This window comes from Vollenhovia emeryi, unplaced genomic scaffold, assembly GCF_000949405.1.
Source record: "Vollenhovia emeryi isolate VEMERY1.0 unplaced genomic scaffold, V.emery_V1.0 DF939124.1, whole genome shotgun sequence".
Classification (NCBI taxonomy): domain Eukaryota; kingdom Metazoa; phylum Arthropoda; class Insecta; order Hymenoptera; family Formicidae; genus Vollenhovia; species Vollenhovia emeryi.
The window spans coordinates 195,540-221,543 of NW_011967242.1; the positions used below are offsets into that span (position 1 = coordinate 195,540).

Genomic DNA, 26,004 nt, shown 5'->3' on the forward strand with positions numbered 1-26,004 from the left:
TAAAATAATATTTGTACATGTATAAAGATAGTAATATTAGAATGTAATAATTATAAAATTCAAAGTAGTATACTTTTATTAGCAAGTAGCAAGTTTCAATGTCGATATTTTTTATGTGGTATCAATATGTTAAAATTTTAGATTTTTCTTAAAAAATCAATAAAATATTTATATAATTTCTATAATATATTTATTTAATGATAAATTTTTTATAACTGCGACAAAATACACGTCTGATCTGATATCTCATCGATTTAATTTCGTTCTTTAATCTAATCTAATGTGGAGTACAAGTTTTTTCGTTTAAGAGTGTTGCAGGTCATCCTTAATATTCGTATCTGATTCGAACCTCAGAGATACGATTGAAATGTTTTTAAACCTTTTAGTCTTCTTTCTGATATTGTCATTAGTTTCTTTTACTTTTTATTTCTTTCGGTTTTCAAAATATATTACGATAAATAAATGTATCTCCAGTATATCCATAAGTTTTGTATATACATATATATGTATATGTATACATATTAATAGTCTTAAAATTTTTTTTAATATAAAAATCTTTAGTTACATTCCCTCTTTTAAAAAATGCTTCCTTTAAAATCGTTTCTTTCAAATGTTTCTAAAATGTATGATCAAAATTACTGTTGATTATGTATTCTACAAGTAATTTTCTATTTTGCACAAAATCTTGTTTTATCCGTCGAGACTTTGACTTTTGATCCTGTCTCACAGACACTTGATCTCCAGAGACTTCCTCCTGCCCGTCGTGGGAGCCATTTTTCTTGGCCCGACTTGATTCGACTCCACCGGAAACGCTCGTCTAGAGCAAAAACAGTAGCAATCGGGGACTCCTGCCAGAGCCGGTAAATTGAAACTGGTTACGCCGGAAAGGATGTCGGAATACTATCGTATGAAAGAAACAGAATCTACTTTCCAGAAAAAGATCAGTGAAATAATAGGAATAATAAGACACAGGGGAAATAAGTAATAAGGAATTTCCTTTGAGAGAAGCTTTTTTCAAAATGTAGTACATAAAAATCTAAAGACAGCAAAATCTGACTAGTTAATAATTATAAAGGACGACGTAATTATATTAGCAAGCTTAATTTTATTCAATGAAAAGTATCACAACCTTTCAATATCTAAGAAAATTTATCAATTTAATAACAAAAGTATAAATATTGAAATTGATATTATTAACAATTTAGTTCCTTAAAAGTATATTCAGACATTTTAACATAATATGCTCGCCATATTGATAGATTTCAAATTTTTATACATATCAAAATTAGGAAGTGTTCAAAGTCTATTTTAAAAAGTTTATATAAATTTTTACATTTTACGTGTCTCCTAACTGCTATTATTTTTTAAATAATCGTCTGTATTGTTTTCCTCTATCCATTTATATTTAAACAATTATTAAACATTTCTACAAATTACCGAAACTTAATTTTAAGCTATTTCTCTTTACCTCTGAAGAATTGATTTAATAAAATATAAAAGAAAATATTTGGCAAGTATAAGTATTTAATTATCGAATGAATAAGATTACGAGTATTCAGCACAAATGATAATATATTGTACATGAAATGATAATACGAATATGTAGAATAAAAAACAAAGGATCCTGGATAAACATTATTTTCTCGAAAAGAGAAAAATTAGTATATAACCTTCATAACTGTAGATTTATGCTGGGTATAGAAAAATTATATATTTTTTATATACGTTATCCTCGATTATTTCGCGACTATAAAAAGATCAGTTTATCGCTGACGATTTAACTGCCATGGAACATATCAGAGTTGTTTTTACGGTAGCTTTGTAAATAAAGCTCCAGTAACGCACTAGCACAAAAGTAGGGGACGTTAAAATTTTATTAATGAAAATTTATCTTCCGCATTACGGACATATCTGTTGATAGTTCAAATGTCCAGTTTTTCTAATAAATCAGTTGGTGCGGTTAAATAAACGCTGTATATAGCACAAAGCACTCATATTAAACAATAGTTTGTGTGTGTGTGTATGCATATACATATGTCACAGAATGAGAGAGCGAGAGAGAGAGAGAGAGAGAGAGAGGGGGGAGGCAGTGGTAGGAGAAGGAGATGGGGTGGAAGGAATGGGGGGAAAGGAAGAAGGGAACGCGGTTGGTTAAACTTGTAATTGAAAACGAGGAAAAAGCTTTCCATAGTCCGATATTTCTCGTGATTCGATTCGCGGCACGATCGTGTTACTAAAAAGAAGACAAGTATATTTCTTGCTACAAAGTGTGCAGCAAGTGGCCAACTTCTGTTCTGATTTCAAATAAAAAATCAATACAGTAAAAAAAAACAAAATAAAAATATATAAAATACTACAATGTTATATGTATATAATCAATATGAAATAAGATAACCAAAACGATCCGGGCAGAATGTAGGTAGTGCGAATTTACTATTATATTATATGTATAAATATTTTATATTTTATTCTAAAATTATATATTATTTTATATGTTAATATATTTTATTTATTATTATGTAAATACTTTATATATTAGCATATAGTATAACTAAAGCTACAATAGTATATCTAAAACTGTTATAAATGCAAGTTTTATATTATAATACATTGTTCTATTACATCGCTCCACTACTCTATTACTATGTAATGGATTTAGAAAAATGATCCGCTAAAGCAATTATTTGATAAAATGAAGAAAATACTAAATTGAAATAGTAGTTGCATGACAATGAAAATCAAACGAGCTTTTACTTGATACTTTCGAAAAAGCTCACAAAAGATATGTAGTGCTTCGATTATTTTTTTCGTTTATTACACGAGGGATATAAAATTTCCGTTGTTTCGGTTGTTCTATTTTATCGCGTATGACGTATCACATTTGTTTTCTCTGCCGATGCCATTTCGTTTTGTATCGAAACGAGTAATATCGTTTGTTTTCTGTATTGGTAAGTGATAAAATTACTACTTGCGGTAAATAGATAGAAAATTTGATAATGTCGATGGCATGAGAAGGTATGCGCAGAATTGCGATGACAATAACATGCATAGTAATGTGAATGCAAGAAAGGACATTGATTCGTGATTGTTCTTTCAATCCAAATGTCTCTTTGCAACATGTTCTATTGCAAGATTTAAAGTTAATCATTCCATGCTTTAATTAGCTTCTAATTAGCTTCTCATTAGCCAGGTGATAAAATGGATTATAGTAGTTATATGTAATTAAAATTTTATAATAACTGATTACATATTACTTTCGCATAGGAATATACAGTATAAAGCTGATGTTGATTTTAATTCACATAATTATTAACATAAATCACTTTTAAATCATGATTAATTATCCTTTAACGAATCGTGAATATCGCGCAAAAAAGATACTTGCAAATATTAAATACTATTATTATTAAAAAGTATGAAATTATTTTCTTTTCCATTATAAATCACACTCAATTATTATATAAATTGAATAATGTTTTTCATATATTTTAGGATTTTGAAACGAAAGGATTTCAAGCTATGTCTATTCAGATTAATCTTTTTTTAGAATTTTCCCTAATAAATTTCTTATGGTGGAATCTTAAACAGTTTGGCAATTATTAAAGGTTTAATTTCTTTTCGCGGAGAATGCACCTTACCCCATCATTATTGAGATAAATATTAAATATATGGAAGCTTTCGGAAGCGCGCTGTCCGAGAGAGCGTTCCGCCGGGAGCGACGACTGGATTAAAGGAATTCCTGGATGGAGTGCATCCACGTGGAAATCGAGAATACGTAATAGCGTGAGTCTTCCCCCGTGGACGTGGAACGCTGGTCGAGCAATTAGCTAATTCCCAACGAGACGAAAGAAACGGCAATGACGCGAGGACAACGTTGCCGAGCAACGCCGTTTGACTTGAAACTTTTTAATTAACGCAAATCGCGAGCCACATTTCGGATCTTCTCTGCGGCTGCGGCGTCACGGCCAACCGCGATAGAAAAAAATTCCATTCATTCGATTGCTCTACCTTCGGTTTTTCTTTCATCAATTACCTAACGTCTCCTTCCGTCCGTAGTGTATTAGAAACAACTTTGTAAAACTAATTTTTGTGAATAATATGAAAATTAAATTAAAGTATTATTTAAAAGTTAAAATATTATGGGAAAAGTATTTGTTTAATTGGCAAGTATTAGTGATTATACGTGCAAAAAAAAGACAATCATGAAAATTATACTTTTGATTTCTCTATGCGGAGAAACGGTGCGAAAATTTATTTATTTCTTGGCGTTTATTACATTCGCAATGTTGAACGTCACCGCGCACTACTCTCGATTAACGAAGAGTACAGGCGCTTATTGCTCTGACGTGCAATTCCGCGAAAGGATATAAACGAATGGATATACCGGTTGTGTTTTTACCATTATCTCTCCTCCTCCCAATATTGCATTCTAATGCAAAAAATGCAACGAGACTAACCATTCTGCGGATATTCGCACGTTTCAAATACGCTCTTGCTGGCGTGATCGAAAAATTGAACGATATATGCGTGCATTGTCCTAAATATCTCTGTGCGAACAAAATGTATAGACGTCGGTTTTAATTTGCCGAACGCAATTTTCACGGGACTCGTTACTCCAAGATTTTCATAAAATTTGTGAAGGAATTACGACAATTCGATATATGTATGTTGACCGTACAAAATATTTATAATGTTGAAACTAAACATAATATTATCTTTGTAATATTCAGTATTATACGATTTCAATAATGAGACATTCTAAATGTGTATTATTTTCTCTTTTGAAACAAGCATATATAAATATTGTTATCAACTGACTAAAAATTAATGCGTTTTCTCTTACCGTCTTCTTCAAGCGGGATATCGGGGACATGTTGAGGCCAGCGATAATCGCCATTAAAGAATTGAAGTTGCCAATATTAAAACATTCTCGGGCAGTCTCGATCCAGTATTCGACGACACGAACGCGCTGCTTTTTCTTTGCGTGCTGAAAAAGTAGGAAGAAACTTTTGGTTATGGAGTATCTAACACGTTCACTAATCTTTTGAGAAATTTGAAAAATATTTTATTATCTTTTACTAAAGAATTTTGATTCAGCAATTAGAATTATGCAAAAACAGTTGTGAAGAACGTGAATATGCATTAAAGCGATAATACTTACTTTACAAACTTCCGTCGCTACGAAGTAGCTCAGTCTATTAAACCATTGAACGTAAGACTCAAGATTGCGAGTCTTCTTCATATCTTTAAAAGACGTTTCTAAATGCGGCGATTCCTGGTAGTATAATAAAAATAACAGCGTTTAATATAATTTGCAATGCAATTATAAAATTATTGTAAAAGTATTTATAAAATAACTCAAATGTGAGATAAATGTAATTTTGTCTGGAAATAAACTCACTTTGGCGAAAGCCTGCACAAATTCCTCGGGTCCGATGTAAGAGAGTCTTTCAAGTTCTACATGAGTCAATTGTTGTGCCAGTACAGTGGCCGATGGACAGAGTTCAGTGATATCCACCTAAATAATAAAATAATAATTTTATATTAACACGCCCAAAACAATACTTCCAGATAATGTCATATTATAGACAATATAATAATTTATAGGATTTCATAAAATGAATATTGTAGAAAAACATTCAACTAAGAATATGGAAATTACATATATTTTTTGTAACGTGTTACCAATCACGTTAGATTTTTGAAAATTATGGATTTGTATTAGCTTTGAAATTAATCAATTTAATAAATTTATATGAAAGATCACACGTTAGCTATGTGTAATATAAACACGTTTACATGAAGAAGTTTATTGTATCTAAACCGTGTCCTCACTGAGAGAAAATGCAACAAGATTACAAGGAAAGAAAAACTCATCTGAGTATTCAGTAGTAATACCTAACAAATAACCAATTACACTGTTTGCTGTGTCGCCATTGACTTTTCCACCTGTTTTCATAAGAGTTCAACCTTTGAGAGCTTTGATTTCTTTATTCTTCGTACTTGTTCGCTTTATTCTATTGTATTTAATTTATTTAGTATTTTTTGCAACATTTTAAAGTCCGATATGAGAGAGAGAGAGAGAGAGAGAGAGAGAGAGAGAGAGAGAGAGAGATGTGGAAAGGAGAGATGTGCATCATTCATTCGGGATGCGTTCTATTCTCAGTTCCTCGTTTAATTGCAAGTTTATATATATGTCCATAGATGTGCTTCCTTTGGTTTTGATTTGCGAAGAATGATAGATGGTGATAAATATATGTATTTATCTTTTCCGATTGCGGCAGAGAAGTAAAGACGTCGCTAAGAGGCGACGAATAAAATCACTAGGCCGCGTGATCCGTTTAGAAGGAAATGGCACTCCGAGACGGACTTCCCTCTATCGAATTATATCGTCGATTGTATTATTGAAGTGCCACGCACAGAAGTGGACAAAGACTAAGAAGAAGAAAAAGAAATTGCTTTGACGAGTGTGCCCGTAAAAGAAAAAAATCAAGAATCTCCACGTAGAATTCTGCTTTGTAAAAGATATCGCAATCACTTCAAATATCTCGAAGCAAGCAATCAAAGTATGATATTTTTTATAAATAAAGAACACTCTTAAACGCATAATTTTGTGTGATAGATAAAATAAATTTTTGTGATTTGTGAAAATTCACCATTGGCGCAATTAAATATGTAAGAATAAATTTTTACTTGATCAATAAACACTTTATTAATACAACAAATACAAGAAACAACCGTGCATAGCTAAGGTGAGAATTGCATATAATAAAAGTAAAAAAGAAACTACATAAATTTGAAATAAAGTGTTAATTAGAAACAATATTAATTTTTTCTGCAATTTAAGTGATATATCACTAGTAGAAGTGTGTTTGCACATAATTCATTTGTAGTTCGTAACTAATTTTTGATTGTTGAATATATTATATGTTTTGTAATACATGACATCCAGCTGCTTTTAATTAAATTGATTCAGTTGCGATATAGTAGTATTGATTACCCCAATATGATAGCGGAGAGTTTAAAAATTGTTTACGAGTTGTTTCCAAAAATTAGAAAATTTTCCTTCGTTTCATGAAATTGAATTTTTGTACTTGACATACATATTGATTTAAACGAGATTTGCATATTTTAAATGATTTAACAATTTTATTATCAATACCCCAGACCGTAGATAATGTATAAATATATTATGCAAACAGGAAATAACATGGAACATACATATAAATAAGAAAGAAGAGTAGCATTGACTTATAACATTTATTCTTTATTTCTATTTTCTCCAATAGGAAATTACTTTTCTCAGCAAAAGCAATTTTGAGGTAAAGCAAAGCGAGTAGATAAGTAGACTTGTAACAAAAAATGTCATGCACACGCCATGTTTTCTCATGCAGTTTCATTTTAAGAGAGCAAAACTCATTTAAACCGATGGATAAAATAAATTGTAAGTTAAAACAAAATTTCTAACGAAAGCGGAGAGGATGCAATCACGAGATATTTCTGCTAGCTCTCGATATAGGATGCACTTAGAAGTTGCTCGATAGAAAGAAAACAAATATCAAAAACTCATGATTGGTCTCGTAAGTTACTTCTCGTCTTGAGCAAAAAGAAATGGTCTTTTTCTAGTGTGACACGTAACGAACGACTACTGCGAAAGTACGTCAAACTAATAATTCAACTCTTTACGCTTGGGATTATTTGTATCGTTATGTTGACGGGTAAAACAACGTAATTATATTTGGAAATTTACGAGTACGAAAATACGAAGCCTTTAAGCTTAATATATCTTGTTCCGTCTTTCAATTAAAAAAATTAAAACTAATTCACGATACTTGTTGTGAAATAATGACGAATATTGCATTACGCTACAATTTATGGAAGGTATATCAATCCTCGAAGGAAAAACATAGAAAACCAAAATAAAAAACCAAAATGAGAGGCGAAAGGGGTGAAAGCGGGAGGGAAGTAGAGAGAATATGGTATTATTAGTCTCGAGAGTTGTAACTCGTTTCCAAGTGAAGTTGCTGTCGTCGTGGCACGTACAGAACGAGTTGAAAAACGCACCGAAGCGAATTTGCGGTTTAATAAGCCGAAGCTTCGCGAGAGCTCAACGTGCTCTACCCGTCTCGTCTTTTCTTCTTCTGTTGTTCCTAGTATTTCTTTTTTCTACTTACACGAGCTCTCATCTTTCTTTTCCAGCTTGTCTTGGAGCCCGTGATAAGTAATCTCCGCGCAAATTACGAATCATATACGTAAAAAAAAATCGCCGAAGCAACCACGTTCAAATGGCCACAGTTGCTTTTGTTCACGTACAAAGTTTTCGATATGGTAACAAAGAAATGATAATAAATGTAACTATCGTCGTCAAAGGAATCAACCGATTAGCCTGTTTTGATTGCAAGAGCATGTATTATTTTTTGCTTCTTTATAAACAACAAAATTGAAGGATTACATACAACTTGATGCTAAACGTTGAGCAAATACGTAACAAAAGATAACGTCGTAAAGGATAATAGAAATTGTTATCGTATATTTATTGCACACCTTTTACATAAATGTATATACATATAATCGATCAAGGTTTTCAGAAAGCAGAAGCTGCGTTTTCATATCCGGGAAATTGTGTGTGCTTGCAAGTGTCTTATTTCCTTGTAGAAATTTTACGACATTTACCATACAATCGGTAAAATCGTTTGAATATTCTTTGGAGCCAGAAATTCCATCTCGCAGGTTTAATGGAAATTTTCGTTTTAAACATATGAATACCTAATTTTAGTCCCATCCCGCATGTAAGTAACAGTTAGTTTGTATTCATGGCAGAATTATTGCGTGCGTAAGTTCAATATAGATTTCCCACAATTCATCGCTTATACATGTATCGTGTGTAAATATTTTGGAGAATAATCCGATTGAGAATGGAAAATAATGTTTGGACGCGTTCTGAGCCGTTTACCAAAATATGATGTGTAAATAAAAATACAATTTTTGTAAGAATACATTTTTTTATCTAAATATACTAGAAAATAGATTCTGCAATTTTCTACAAAATGTATATAGTTTCATGTTTTAATGCATAGATAAAAATCGAAATATAAAATTTACCAATTATTACCAAAATTTTATTTTTATACGTAATTATGAACCAATTATTTAATTATTAAAACAGTTTGCATATTTTTAACGATTTAACAGTTTACTTTATGCAAAAGCTATTTATTTTAATCGAAAACTCTAATTAAGATTTGAATATTTAGAGTTTTATGGTGTTCTTGATAGAATTTTTCCAGGATAATTGGATATGTTGAATTTCAACTTTTACTCTAGTGTAAACTTATGCTTCCCGTGGTGCAATTCAATTTTCTGTTATAGCATTCTAAATAAGAAAATTTAAATGAAATATAGACAGCAATATGCTATAAAGACGGACATTTACAGTGAAAAAAGGAGTTTCAGCAAAGTATTAAAAGTAAACGACTCGATAGACGTATCGAGTGGTATAAGTATAATCACACCGTTTGAGAGAAATTGCACTTTCCGGTATCGTCGCGATTCTTGGCACGTTTACGCGAAACGATCGAGGTAGTATCCAAAGGGGTACGGAGGCCCACATACACACACAATTTCGTACTGATTAGCCACACATGACACCGTCCGGTATATTTAACTAACTAATGTAGCTGCAAATTACCTATTAGCGGGTGTTACAAGCGGCAGATAGGCACGCGATAATCAAATTAACGGAATGGTTAACGTCTCCCGGTATGGAAACTGCGCTAACAGGGTTAGACTAACCGCGCAAAGTGCACGCGCGTACATTGCACGCACGTGGACGTCCAAGTTTGTGCGTTTCGATCGGGATGCTGTTACGTATATGTGTTGCGCGCGATACGTAACAGTCGTGATATAGCAATCCATGTGTGGAACGGTCGGAAGTGAGAGAGAATGCATAAGAGGGGCGGGGCGTTACCCGGAGGGAGAATATTATCGCTTCATTATGTTGAAAGTCCTCGAAGGGTCGATGCGATTACGGTAAACCGAATAATCGGGCTTTGCAACATGGCAAGCCGGTTACGCGAAAATCCATATTGAAATTGTGGTACAATACGGCTCTCGATTCGATGCGCGATTGACCGGGCACTCTTTTTCCCATTATTTTATTACCTTACATAGTGCGTCATGTACGAGTTTGTATAAAGCCTCATGATTTCAATTTTTCTAGATATAGCTTGCATCCAAATCTAATTATAATGATGTGATCGACGCATATTGTTGCGATTGTAAATTTTACTTGTGCGAAATAGCAATTATTTTTTATAAATACACTGTAAAAAAAAGTATGTAAAATTACATACATAATAACTTAAGTGTAGCGATTACATTATTAATAACGGAAATATATAAATTTATGTACTTTTACGACAAACTTTTTTACTCTATAAGGTAACAAGTTTACCTACATACACCTTAAATAGATGTCCCAATAGTACCCACTATAATAATTGTAATTTGACATGTAATTTTCTTACAGTCTAACAAATATTATCTTGACACAGGAAATTATGTGAATCGTTAGAATTAATTTCTTTGCGAACAGAGAAAGCTTGCGTTATCATTGAATTATACTTTTATTATTTAGGCATTTTCGACGGATTGTGTGTTGCTGATTATTATTCTAGGTGATCTTTTTCCGAAGAAAAAAAGAATGGACGAGTGTCATCGCCAATTTTACACGCACAATCTTAGAGAGATCGGCGATGTAGTTTGGAAAATGTCGCGCTAAGCCACTAACTAAGCCGAGGTGGGACATCGAAATGCAAGCTGACGGCCGCAAATGGGCGCTTGTACCGAAACTCACGAACCTGTGTAAGCTGCTCCGTCGCTGCTTCAGTCGCTAGTCTAGCCAGGCCCTCTTCGTACCTTTCCAGAGCCGTCAGTCGTAGCAGCAAGTTTTGCAGCAGCGCTGAAACTTCCTGCCTGGCCGCGGCGTCAACCGCGGCGACTTTCTGCGTGATGGACCTAACGTGACCCATCACCCTCTCATCTCGGAAGTCATACGGAAATGTTTCCGTCCATTCCGCTAACAGCTGTACCAGCCGCGGCACGAAGCGATGCAATCGTTCCTACAATACGTACGGATATTTTATCGTTTTCCAATGACGAAGGAGAATTTTTTGTTCCAGGGGCTAAAATGTCTTTCGAAATGCAGTTAATAAAATGATGAGAACGGGATAAGGACGAGAAATAACAGAGATTGACTTTGAAATATTATAATACCGTCATACTTTATGCATTAACATACAGAGGGAAAAAAATCTGTAACATCGACTTGAAAACGCTTTAATAATCGTAATTCGATTTCGAAAGAAAAGCATTTTAATGATTGACAATTTACTAAGGTAAAAGATTAGGAGGAAAAGGAGATTGAGAAGGAATATACGGAATACTTAATATTTTCCGATAGAGGGACCAGATTGAAGAGGTATAGAGTTGCTGTAATCAGAGTCTGGCCAGTTGTTTCTTTTTTTCAGGAGTTGCCAGAAATAGAGAAAAAGCAATCAAAAGTTGCCGTATGATGAGAGGACTCTCTGGAGAGTACCAGATGAGGATGCGTGACTTTATGATGAAATGATAATACGCGAGCTTCGCGAATGCTGCGTAATGTCAGTAGGGGGCTTGGTGTCATTTCGCAAATCGTAAGTGTACCGATGCTCACCTTGCCGCCCTCTCCATTCAGATTCTGCTGATGCTCGCAGAGAGCGCAAACCTCGCCTAAAAGTTCGTGTGGTTTGATGAAGAGCCTGGCGCTTAGCAAAAAGGCAAAGAGATACGCCCGATCAGGATAATATTCCTCCGTAGGCACCATATGCTGCACTAACGCCTCGAGTGAGCCTGAGACCAGGTTGCCATCTCGGTACACCAAAGCCTGAAACAGTATACGGGTTGCTTTGAGTACAGTAACGCGATAACGCAATGCTTCGAATTTAGTCTACTATCCGCAATAGACTCGGTATAATAATGGTTAACATACGAGTGACACAAAAGAATATTTAAATGACATTTTAAAATACTTTCAATTTTTGAAATATTATAAAGAGAGAGAAGGGAGAGGCGCATTTGTTCTGCTGAGCTCTGAAGCGATCTCTCTAATGTAGGGCCGTCTTGTTGACCGTCAAAAGAGGACAGGCACGTCGCGCGTAATACTCACAAACAGTCCATTCTATATGTCGATGTATTTACATAGCGCGTGCGCGTTCCAATTAATTAATAGATAAAGATAATAACAACAAGAAGTAGGATATATTTGAGATTAATCGAATATTATACTACGGCCACCTTAATATAATGTCCTTATATCCTGCAAACTTATCGAAAATATCTTGCATAATTTTCAAGATATTTAATTTCATATATGTATATAATATGTTATACAATAATTGATTCACACGATATTAATCAGACACGCATTACGAGCTAGCAATACATAATTGTAGGACTTTTTGAGATTTTTTCCATTGTGCAATTTTGCGTTATGTTCTCGGTACACTAGACTTTTTTACACGCAGATACGTGTGCGGAATGTAGAATTTGCTAGGTAGGTACTGTCGAACACCTCCGCGGAACGCGCTTTTGAGTTAGCTCGTTTCAAAGTTGGCGAATGCTAAATCTGAGCATCGTCAAAGTTGCACTCACAGCCGAGGTAAGCTCTAACAAGCTGTCGGGTGTTCAAATTGGATTCCAACTTAAACTTATCGCGTCTTAATGCGACATTGACGAGGTAATATTTCCACCATGAACGACCGTTCAAGTTCTTGACGCATCCGATTACCTTAGTAATATCGTTCCAAAAATGCACATATTAATTCACATATGACAAATATATGAACAAAAATATTTATTACACCACCGTACGAAATCTTGTCAATAATTGATTAATTGCTGAAATCACAAATCACCAGTAGTTAATAAAATGAATATTAAATATTATATATCGTAACCTACGATTGATAATTGATTATTATAATTGAGAAAGCTTTCTTTTTCTGCATGTTACATTTTTTGTTCATATTGTAGATATGTGTTGTGCATTTCTCTCATTGCGATATATTTTGAAAACACTCGAGTAACTGATATAAACTTGTATGATCCACATGAAGGATTTAAATGGCTTAACTCAACTTCCGTTAATGCAACATCGACGAGATAACGTTCTCACCTCAACTCGCGAGCAGTATAGAAACTTTCAACATCAACAGTCGGTCGAGATACACGGGTTAATGCGAAAGTGTGAAAAGCTACCTCAATTACATATGTACCGCACTATCCTAAATCTCTCTCTGAAGCTTTTTACTTGATTATAGATAATTTGATTAACTCAATAACGCATATGTTCTTAAAATTTATATAACTCAAAACATTTTTAACAAACGTACGTATTCGTGTTTGTTCGCTAGAATCTCTTTAATGCAAAAGTATTGCGTAATCTCCTTGGCAGAAAAGAAGATACGACCAATATCACATTTTCTGTTTTTAATACTTTCAAAACTTTCAAATGACTATATTTTCACTATCAAAAATTATAAATAAAATATATTGTTAAGTTCTCATCTTAATAGTGTAGAAATTAATAACAGAGTATTTGTATTCTTACGTAGAATTTTTGTTAATTTTTCTGAATGCCATTGTTTCGTCTAAAGACGTGGATATTATTTAAAATCTTGATTCATAATCGTTTTCTAATAAATGTTACCAGCTACTTTAACTTTGCGATGTGGTATTTTATGATGGCGCATGAATATTGTTCGACTAGGACTTTACGTGGCTTTGAGAAGTTTTAGGTTCAATTAGTTTATTGAAACGGAGGGCGGGAGGTCGTAACGGTACGGTACTATTACGAAGTTTCCACAGGTCGTAAAGCGTTTCCATCCGTGCCACCTATTTTCCAGTAACTGCAAGTAACAAAGTGAATACGCTAGTGTTGTTCTCGGCTTCTCTTTTCTGTGTTCTCAATTCGGGTCATGTTTGTTTTCAGAAAGAAATTAAACTACGTAATCTCTTCAAGCAACTTTAATTTCAAGTAATAAAGATACTTCGTTCTTTTTATTTCTACAAATTATATTGCAATTAATAATAATCTACGCTCTATGGGAAATTTTAAATGATCGCAACTATATGCTTTTTTATTTGTACTGCTTGTGTTTGATCGTCTTTTCCTTTTCTTATTTTCTTTTTAGCAGATTTATGTACGTTACGCAAACTTATTTACGTTATCTTTTGATTTTTCATATTCAAATACTCTGCCGTGTTTTGTTACAAAATAGATATCTTCGGTCTTTAATTATTCTCTTGATAAAATATGACGATAACAGTATAGTAATAACCGATCGTTTGACGATTAGAAAAATGTCTGGAAAAAATCCCGAATAATAGAGTATGCATCGTAAAGTATAAGACGACGCAATTAGTTCGCAATTTATCAAGGAGCCATGGATGAAAGGTCTTACGTGAGGAAAATCAGACATGATAAAAAGTTAAGTAGAGCACTTCTCTTAAAATGGCGACGCTGTTCTCGTAAAGACTAATCGTAAGGCTGATGAAAAATTAGAAGGCCAAAAAGGACGGAATAAAGTTTCTCGTAGGTTGATGGAAAGTTTAACTCAATTTTATTTAAAAAAAAAAGAAGAATAATTCTTAAGGTCATACGGGACAGAAATGCAAAAATTTGAGGAACAAAGAGTGAGAACATTTTGCAAGCGGGATTAATCAAACGAAAAAACGAGAAGAACGCACGGCACCCTGAGAGACTCTTTTGTACTTTGAATAAAGCTTTTAACATCTGTGATACAATTTCGCTCGCTTTACATGGCTTATTAATAAGATGATGAAATGCATGAAATGTGGTACTTATTGGAAAACGCGGTATCAAAAGCATGCATAAGAAATAACTATTAAAATTAATTAAACTCTTACACAAACTACTTATATAATCATAATCATATCAGTTTCGACAATAAAATTTTAATAATGCTCATAACCCTATTACAAAAAGTATAAAATTAAATTAAATAAAACTTTATCACTATCAGGGTTAATGATAGACATAATCGCGCGATTAATGGTTTTCTACATATACCGCAAAAAGGTTATATCACAATCTGAAAAAGACAGACATATTGTACATACTTTACAAAATTTATAAAATGTATTAAACTTCTATAAATCATATTAAAGTGATTCGAAGCGCAAGTACAAGTTGAGTGCAAATGTAAATGTAAAACTGATATTCGTGCGCATACTTGCAAAGAATAAAAGAATTTTATTATATTTAATACAGATGAATAAAATTGATAATAAGCAATAAGCTATTTAATTATTATTCGTGTTCTTTTCCAAAATGATGTATCGTATGAAAAGAAAATTGATTTTGTAGAAAAATCAGAAGAAAAAATTGTCCGAATAATTGGTACCAGTGGTGTTATACATATATGTACAGATGCGTTACATACGAGTATGTCGAACAAAAGAATGATAAAATAAAGAATTATAAAAGTTATTAGTTTCTTCAAACTAGGAGAATGTTGAAATAATGTGAACAGAATATGAAATGAGGACGAGTTTATAAATGGCTTACTTCTTTGATTTATGATTCAAGCATATTACTTGCAACAAAAGCCTTGTCTCCCCGGCAATGTAACATTCTTCTTATCCAAGATCTGGATATCCTGGGATTATGTGAGCGTTACGAAGCGTATTTAGCATAGTATTACATCGCTGAAATGTTATCCCTTGCAGTGACTGCAGAATGTAAACCGTCTTATGGAATAATCCGATAGTCTCAAGACATAGGACTCAAAATAGTTGGAAGCTCCATCGATCAAAAGAAAGGGAACATGATCTTATTCTGCAGAAATTGCACGCTGCGAGATGGTTTTGTATATCATAATAATTTTTAACTCGAAACATAAAACGATGTTCTATATTTCACAAATTAAAACGTGACCTTCTTGCTAGAGATATTTATATATAAACACAACAGTTTTTAATTGGACAATATTACAATATTTGCATAACGTTAACAGTGAAAGAACTTTTCGTAGCTAGATCGCATGTCTGCGTCATATTATATGCGCGCACAGTTATCATATTTCAATGTTCTTTCTCCTAAAAAGTTAGTGTGTTCTGCTTTTCATCTCTTATTTCTATCTGAATAAAAAATATGTCCTTCATTAATTAATTTATCGTTTCTATCAAATGTTATCCGCGTTATAATGCGTGTAATTCCTCAGCGCTTAAAAAGTTTAATAAAGCGGATTCGCGACCACTTGTGAATGCAAGTATGAAACGTTTTACCAACGTTTTTCATGATATAGGCAAAGAAAAATGCACAATGCTGGGCAGATAGAAAATAACGGAGGAAGCAGAGGGGAGAGTTGTGAATTCAAAGCCCTCGCGCTACCGAGCGTTTCTTTATTATACCGTGCTAGGCCCTCTTTTTTTCCTTCCATCTCTATCCTTTTCATCCTCCACGTATTTCTTTGTCGCGCTTCAACAAATGCACTTTTCTACTTGTTTCGTCTATAGGCCACCTGCGGTTTTATGTATTTACCCATATAAGATTTTACTAACGGCCCGTTTCTGGCCCAAACCTGGTTGCCAAACTACCAATAAATAAACCCGTGACTGGTCCAGTAATGGAATTTCTCTGGAATGATAACTTCGGTCCAACAGTGAATGCCAATGATGGGCAAGTATTGGTCAACATGTCGGGTCAATCTATAATGCCAATATTCGGCCAAGCATAGCGTACAATGCTAAGTGAATTAGTGCTATGTTAGAAAAATATATTATTGTAAATATATGTATATTTACATAAAATATCATTTTTTAATACAAAACTTTATAAAACAACCAGTAGAACTGTATATATTTTGATAGGTAAATCAATTTGCTGACATTCTTATAAAGTAAAGCGTTTGTAAAAAAATATATACAATACAGGGTGAGTCACAATATTTGTGCCAGAGCTCGTGAGAAGGTAGAACGGATCGAGATGAACAGAAAAGTCCTGAACCATTTGCAATTTTCGCAATAGTTAACGAGTAATTAATTATCAAAAATCGTCGTCTTTGCCCTGCCCACTGGCCGTTGCCGGCGAGCTTACGTCGCCGCTCCCGCGTCTCGCGTCCCCACTCTCGCCTGGCAATATCGATCGCCGTGCGGTCACATCTCGCCACGCGCTCGAATTGGACAGTGGGCAGGGCAAAGACGACGATTTTTGATAATTAATTACTCGTTAACTATTGCGAAAATTGCAAATGGTTCAGGACTTTTCTGTTCATCTCGATCCGTCCTTCTCACGAGCTCTGGCACAAATGTTGTGACTCATCCTGTATATTAATATATTTTTAGGTTCTACACTTTTCTCTTCGTAACTTGGTTACAAAAAATCTCAAGAGTTATTGGAAGAGAAGAAAATTTAAGGAAAAAAATGATATCTAATTGTAAGAATGTATATAGTTGTTGTTACTGGTTCAAATATTAAGTTCATTCCATCACTTTATATGTATACTTACACCACGTAGATTATATTTTTTCGCAATACTCTGAATGTCCATCAGCCTGTAGTTGCGGAACACTTACTTACTTAGTTAAAGAAATGTTAATGTGTTGCGGTTAAAAAAATTTGAATGCAAGCAGTATAAGAAGTACTCTTCTCCACAACTCGGTTCTTTTATTACGCGACATTAACGCTCGTCGCAGATGGCTCGGGAGAAATTAAAGAAATTTACATAATCACGATACACTACGCGTATTGTTGCTTGCAACTTTAGCCAGACATTTCACTAATCTACTTTTTAATTAAGCAAATATGCGAGCGCCGGAACAATCCGCATTAGCAGATGTATTGTACGCATCTTGGTGAGATTCCTCAACTTGGTCAGCACAAATGTAATTAATAATGATAATTTTTCTCCCTTCCCTGTCTTCACCTTCTTCCCGAATTAAAATAAAATTGGGATGTGTGCGAAATTTAAACAGCCACGTTAGATATTTACGAATAATTATTTCATTTATTGTTAGATACAACTTTAGCAATACTGCTTACTTCTGTGAGAGATTTCAAGATTAGTATAACCTGGGGTAAGACAGAAAATAAATTGGTGGCATAATGGCAACGGAATTGGTTTCTTTGCTACAGAGAATTGCTACAAGACACGCAGAATAGACCTTTACGCTCGTGATTCGTCCATGTCGTCCTTAAATGTGCTCTCGAGATCCGTCGATCGGGAAAAAGAGCAAAAGAGTTTCGATTTAAAGGATGATTAACCCTAGGAACATTAATTCGTTTTTAGAAAATCAAAACTTTTAGAATATCAAAGACATAAAACATTTTATGCTTGCACATATTATAAAAGAATAGCATACATTCAAATTTTCAGTAATTTTTTATAAATGTGTATTTGGGTATTGAAACCCTGCTATCTCGTATTAGAATTCTATCTCATGTTAAAGGACTTTCCTCTATAGAGATACAGATGTGTAAAATATCTACATCACTTTCAACTCTTTCTTTTCAAATTTTGCATGTGTACTTTTACTTTAAGTACGTGTAGTAATGCACAGGTATATCGTTTTTTTGTTTACTTGAAAGAAAGCATGAAGAAAAATGCGTTGCGATTTCTGAACGTTACATGTTACGTATATCGACATGAGAATATGCGAGATATAAATATTGCAGATCTCAGTATACCGCGTTTCCAATTTCACTTCTGTCATATGAGCGTGCAGAGATGAATACGCAAATACGTAAAGATGGCCACGAGAGGCGAGACGCTTCGATATATTGGAACATCCAGAAAACAGAACAACGAGTCGTAGTGAGCACAATAAAACGTGCCCGACTTCATCTGGCCTGCCGTCCCACCGAAACTCGTACCCCACCGCTTTTCGATTATAAACTGCTAGACGAGCGCGGCAAACGACGTAAGCATTGTCGATTTTGCTGGCGCATGTAAATCGATAGACACCGAAAAAATTGCAAAAAAATTCGTCCGAGGTGGAAAAGAGGAAGAGCAGCGGAGAAAATGGGGAAAGCGATGAAAAAATTGTTGACGCCTATCGTAGCGCCGACATTTCGGGATGAACAATCACGGTAGGCGTGAGCTTTTGCGGAAGTTTGATGAAAATATCCATAAAGCTAGACGAGTAATATCGACCTGGCAATTTATTTAGATTTCGCAAAGATAGCTTCGTTATTTACACGTATACGTTACGTTTAAAAAGATATCAGCTGCGTACTCTGATGTACTCGTATGTATAATATTTCTTCAAATAATACAATTCAATAATTAAAATGTGCAAAATTGAGATTCGCAATTCAAAATTACAACTATTTAGTAATGGTATACAAAAATTAAGACAAAAATACTTTTGTATAAATATTTTCTTCACAATATTGTATTCAATATACAATAATTTTTCATTTTACGTAAAAATCAATATAGATAATAATTAGGGTTACAATCTCCTACAATCTTACTTATGCCTAAAGAGAGAGGTGTGTGTGTGTGTGTACGTGTTGAAATAGCAAAATGTTAAAAATTTAAATGGTAAAAAATGTAAGGAAATGTAAGATATATTATTATAAAAAAAACAAATATAATAATAGCGATAAATATGTATATCGGTGAATATTATACATTCATATACATGATTAGATCGCAGAGTCCGCGGATGACCAGTCGATTCTAACTCTATTCGCATCCCTTTTGTTCGACGTTCGCCCATGGATTTCAACCCTCATCCAGTCTTTACTGCCCATCCCTCTGCTTTTCGGAACTCGGTGAAGCGGGTGGAGGGACGCAGATAACGGTTTTAATTCCGTACGAATGGATCGACGTGCGAAAAAACGGCAGGGAGAATCGTCGGAGAGGCGGATTGATGGACTGCCGGGAACAATGGTTAACTTCGGAAGTAATCGCTTAATTCCTGAATTCCAGCTAGCTTCTACTGTCTGGTTAGATCCCGTATTGCATACTTTCCGGAATCTTGCTGTTTCCCTTTCCTTTTCCCTTTTAACTTATGCACGAGAACATAGTATTCCTTAATCCTCTCACGCACGGATTATCTCTCCCTTTATGACAAAAAGTGAGCAAGAAACTTATACAGCTATTTAATATCACTGCCAACGCGTGATTCCGCTTTTATTAACGCTTTTGTTATCTGACGTAAATTCAGGAAGAATTTCCATTAACTTTTATTAATCTGAGAAAAAGCCAAGATTAAAATACATGCGGCGTGTTGGCACGTATAATGCTAAATAAAAATTTGCATGTAACGTTTCCGTGAATAACTTAAGCCGTGCGTATCACGATATACAATGATTTCCCATGACATGTCGGTGCGAGTTCTTTTTACTCTTTTTCTTTCTTCGCTCTGACTGGTCCTGCGATCCCTACCTGGTACATGGCAATAAAGGGGTTCGCTCAAGCTCAAGTAGAACGAAATAAACAATGGTGCCTTGTTGGTCGGTTCTTTTGCCATGATAAAACTTTTGTCGCGGTGACACACTTACGAGAAACTTTTCCGAGTTATCGACAAAGGTAGGAAACGGTTTGTTCTACTTTCATTTCGTTACTGGACGATGGTATTTTGCCTGCTGAAACTCGTTAACCCAACCACCTCTAACCAACAATTAAAGGTACTTGTCAAATCAAGTTTTAGAAATACATTATAAGAAAGTGTGAATAATTGTCTAACCGGCATTGTGCACCAACAACTTTACGTGTAATTTATTGAGTGCGCAATGTGTATTGAATATATATATGTAACGAGAAGTACAATTAATAAAAATAAAAAATGTAACTATGATGATTGTATACTTACAAGCTCCGTATCTATGCCAGCACCATCCCGGATATTTTCATGATCGACACCAGCACCATTGACCATTCCAGCGCTTGAACCGGTACCACTCGCACTTGCTTTTCCACCAGCACCACCAGCTGGTGTTTGTGGTAAGCTCTGAAAAATAAAGAGATTTATTTTTCAATGATATTGAAAAATATCCATTCGTTGGTTATCGCAGCAAATAAGATAAGAGTATGCTGAAAATATTGTTCGTTATGCTATAGATCCGTTTGGAAATAATTGTATTGCTGCGATGAGCGATCTGTCGAATTTATGCCGCCACTGGGAGCTCGATAACGCGACAGTGGCCGATTTGTTTCCCGCCGAAATCCGTGCTGAAATCTCGTCTCAATTTCACCTCAGCGAGATCCTTCCTTTTATTCGTAACGTCTTGAAGCTTTTCTCCAACTCTTCCTTGCGGCATTCTATAGCAAACGAAGCTGCACCCTTGCCGCTGGCTTTTACGAGGAGGATTAGATGGTGTAAAGGATGGTCGTAAAGGGAAATTCCGCCGAACGTATTTGCCTCGATCGTTCTGGTCGAGGCGAGAAAAATAGCCGCCAAGACAAAGCAATTTGTATGCACTGGGGAAATGTGCGCGCGACAACATTATATAGAGAACTCGACTTTGCCTATTCCACATTAATGCAAGTCCCGCTACTCGACGGCGGTTTTCTCAACGGAAGGATTACGACGCGGTCTTTAAATCAATTTCGCCAACGTGATAGAACTCTTCGAGTTTCCGACATCAGGATTGATCGCCTGCCATCCGCGTCCTGGATAAGGGCGAAACATTGCGAAAACTTTCACGTAGCATCCAGTCGATGCACGTTCTCAGTGACAAGTAATAATTTTTGAATAATCTACCCAGGCGTGTCTCGAGAGGCAAAATATACGGTATTGTTGCCTAAGTAAGATTGATTCATTTTTTTTCAACCGTGACTATCGATCTCAAAATTCGTTGACATGTTAAGGCACCACTCTCATATTTCTATTTTTCAAACCAATTTCGACGATAGATTTCATAATGTATCATGTTCATCATGTTTTATAATACAACTCTAAGGGCCGGTTCTATCATTTCCGATCAATTCGCTACTTACGATAAATGCGATTGGTCCAATTCCAATAAAACACTGAAATTTAACCGGAGAGGAGGATGGAACCGACCCTAATCAAGACTATAGGAAAGATCAACTCTTGTGTGTGTTATATATTTGACAGGAAAAACAAAATCTTAATGTTACAATAAATATGTTTTCCAAGCCAAAGCAGCGAGTGTTGACGAGAGTGAAGAAAAGTTTACTCTTTATCAAATAAATTCTCGCATTAAAATGCTTTAAGGTTTAAGACTCACTAAACCTCACGCTCTAGTGGAATAATATTATATGGTGTTCTTAATGGTGCGCCTTTGTACGCCCAAGTGCGGAGGCATTATGGGTAAAACAGGCGGATCGCGAATAACAGGGAATAAGAAGATTTTTCGTTAGGCGAGCTCTGGAGGTGAGATCAGACTTGAAGGTAGCTAGTGTCTCCGCCCTTCGACTCTATTTCCCGTCGTCATGTTTCGTGTATTGGTAATAGCGCAAAGTGCTCTTCTCGAAGTAATAGTGGCCCGAAGACGACCCTTTAAGCGACGTTCAGCACTTTACGACCGCTCTTTATAAGGACACCTTACTCTGAAGCGCGCGCGTACGCCACCGTTCCTCTCACCTTTCCGAACACTTCCGAACCGATTCGCTTCCGTGCGGCTCAAGGAAAAAAAGTAGCCAAAGTGTGTGCGAGGCAGAAATTCTCCCGAGAGGCAGTTCGCTGCGACCGCAGCATTTTTATTTTCATAGCCGATAGAACGGTGATTAAAGGGAAAGTAATTCCCGTCTCTTGATCGATCTTGCGGATGCAATATATAGGCGTTCTCGTTAGATTCTGTAATAAGTTTCGGACTGTCAGTTCAATTTTAACTAAATTCCATTATAGTTTTATGTTATGTTATGTCTTAGAAAAAGTTATATAATTTAAACTTAATATAAAGCACTTTTCATTTATAATTCAATATTTTGTATTTACATTTTTACACTTCCTTCCGTCGCTTTATGTTATATTGTAACTTTTATAATTGGTATTAATAGAATGACGAGTAAAAAAGTAATCTCCATTTTTCGATTAATTTTATAAATTGAAAGTATAAATCCACTTTGGGGTTTCCGTAATAAATTTTACATTTTATTTGTATATCCTTGCTGTTGAATTGAATTGCGTCATAAAGATCTAAATAATTATTTGCAGAAATTATTTAGATCTTTACGTTACGAAACAATAATTCTTATAGCCGTACAATCACTTTATTACATTTTCTCATTTGATTATCTAATTTCCACCTTACCTCCAATTTTCGAATTTCCTAGAAGAACTTTTTGAAATAAGACATAATGAAAGCAGCTTTTTCGCGACATTTTTTATCAGTGCAAATCATTTCACCCGTGCCAGTTTTATCGATGAGAAAGAGCGGAAGGGTAAAGAAGGATAGTGCTTCGTACAATCACCGGTACGCCCTAGAATTCTTCTAAAACTGAATTTCTTCCCAAAGACCGTAAAGTGCACCATAAAAGAGCAACTAAGGCCGTTCAGAGAATTCGTGAGGAAGTTGAAAATGCAAAGAAGACTTGTGCGAAATAAAATGCAGCGCGAACAGATGGACAAAGGATTTCGATATCTAAAGAGAATAGCTTGGTGAATAGTCAATTGGGAGTTTCGTATTTAGTTGAAGATAGTAAACAAATGATAAAAAAGTAGGTAGCAATAAAAGTTTGCGATACATTATTAATCATGATTTATGACATTCATGAATAATAGAAAACTACGAGGATACTTCATCATTGTCCATAATCGTTTGAGAGTAGAAAAGTTACCATTTCCTTTCAACTTTTGTTATTACTTGTTTTCATTCATGTAAAAAAATACGTATTATAGATAATTTTTCTTAAGAACAAATACGTTTTTTTTTAAATATAAATACAGGCACTGTATGATCGTATTAATAAAAAATATCTAAATTGTCTCTAGCTGTATACATATGTATGTCATTCTAAGGGATTTAGATAAATCTTTGATAACCCAAATTTAAAAAGTTTCTTTCACATACACGATTGTACTTAATAAATATCACAATTTAATTGTTTATTATTTATAATTATGTAGACTGCTAATCTGTTAATTTATAATCTAATTACTCATCTATATCTTATAATATCTTGTGATGTCTGATTATTCGTTGATTAGAACTACTGTGAACGAATATTTTCAAGCAATTCAGCTTTTCAGAATATTTCCATGTACAATATTAATTGTAAATTTCGTAAATTGCTAAACACACACACACGTAGCAGCAGCATATATGTATACTTGTGTAATTCTTCGTGTATACATGTATAAGAAGAATATGATTGAATAGATTTGAGTAGTAGAAATGAGAAATGCACTCTTACGTCATCTTGTGATAAAAATGAAATTGTATAATATGTAAAGATCGTCTACACATTGCAATGAGAATAAAATGAAGCACATCGTTAAGATGTTTGGGGCAATATATCTAGTGTATATCTATTTTATAGGTCTGTAAATATTGTACAAAGTATCGTGTTGGGGAAGGAATCTGAAGATTGGAAATGCCATGAATTTTATATTCTTACATTTTCTTTTTTGGCAGGATAAAGCGCAGGTTTCCGTCATATATTTTCTAAGAGTATACGCAAGAGTTTTCCTAGTGAGGTGACATGAACGTAGAAATGGTTAATTTATCGTACATCATAAATCTCGTTTTTATTGTTTTAGACGGTTCAATATTTGGCGCGAATGAGAAGGTGGTGCCGTAAATCTCGTTTACGTCGTGAGCTGTGGAACGTATACGAGAGACGCGTCGCATTTTATTTCATGCACATACACGCAGCCTTATTTTGACCGCGCAAGTATTTTATTCACTGAATAACGAGGTAAACATTAAAGAATAAAAAGTGGAAGGAGCGCACAGGAAGAGTTTGGAAAATACGACATTATTGATTATTTAATATACCGAAGTGTTTAAGCTAGGAAAACGATATTTTGTATGCTTTGTCAAGACTCGTTCTCGTAAACCTGGTTCAAAAGGCTTTATCATGATGGGAAGTGAAGAAGGTGGGTACGCGCGTACTCGCGAAAGTACTGAGGGTACTGACAAAAGACGCGAAGGTGCTACAGTAAAGGCGAGTAAAACGTAAGGTAGTGTAGGAGGTGCTGAGAGGAAGAGCGATATTACAGAGTCGGAATGCTTGGCTGTTATTACGAGAGAAACTCAGGAATTTCTCCATTATTTAAGGAAGCCCAATACGTGTTCTGACAAAAGATAAGATATTTCGCTTATAATACGGAATAGTTGAACAAACATTACATATATTGGTTAAATAATAAGACATCATAATCATTGAAAGAAGAAACAATTACATTTCAGTCAATTAGTCACATTAATTGAGTAAAAGTTATTAGTCTCTGGTATACCAATATATACATGTAAAGAATAAACGGAAATAGAAGGTCAATATATTATGTTTTTCTTTAAACAAAAATAGTTACGCTAAATTGCATAAACAATGTGTAGTCCGTATCAAAATTTAATTTCGATATATTATTTAGGTGCTATATGTAAATAATGACACATGAACAGTGTCGTAACTAGGAATGTTGGCGCCCAGGACAAACGCATCTAATTTTGCGCCCCCAAATTAAATAATAACAATAGTAAATAAAGGTTTTCAGATGAAAACATATTTAGGTATCATTAAAGATTAAAAAATATATACACTTTATTGCACAAAATGTTCAACATAAATTATTGAAAGCCATATTAATCACAAAGGTACTTAAGATAAAATAGGTACCAAACCTAGGTACAAAACATTGCCCTCTAATTGTGCCGCCTCGGGGCTTGCGCCTCTGGCGTGGGCCCCGGTTGCCCTGCCCTAGTTACAACACTGCACATAAATAATATATATGCAGAATAAAAGTGAGATATGTATATATTTCGAGTAATTATTGTTATAGAAACGTATTTGTGTTGTCCGACGA

The 26,004-nt window shown here is 34.4% G+C and overlaps 1 protein-coding gene across 1 annotated transcript in view; it reads right to left on the reverse strand.

Annotated features, from left to right (window-relative positions):
* The window catches only part of LOC105569326, a 281,091-nt gene that overhangs the window by 12,269 nt on the left and 242,818 nt on the right, over window positions 1–26,004 (reverse strand). Inside the window, exons 7-12 of the mRNA XM_012025691.1 lie at window positions 20,884–21,021; window positions 11,714–11,923; window positions 10,860–11,120; window positions 5,402–5,518; window positions 5,162–5,275; window positions 4,844–4,987 (exon numbers count right to left, since the gene is read on the reverse strand). Coding sequence (XP_011881081.1) covers window positions 4,844–4,987; window positions 5,162–5,275; window positions 5,402–5,518; window positions 10,860–11,120; window positions 11,714–11,923; window positions 20,884–21,021 — 984 coding nt within the window. The remainder of the gene's footprint in view (window positions 1–4,843; window positions 4,988–5,161; window positions 5,276–5,401; window positions 5,519–10,859; window positions 11,121–11,713; window positions 11,924–20,883; window positions 21,022–26,004) is intronic.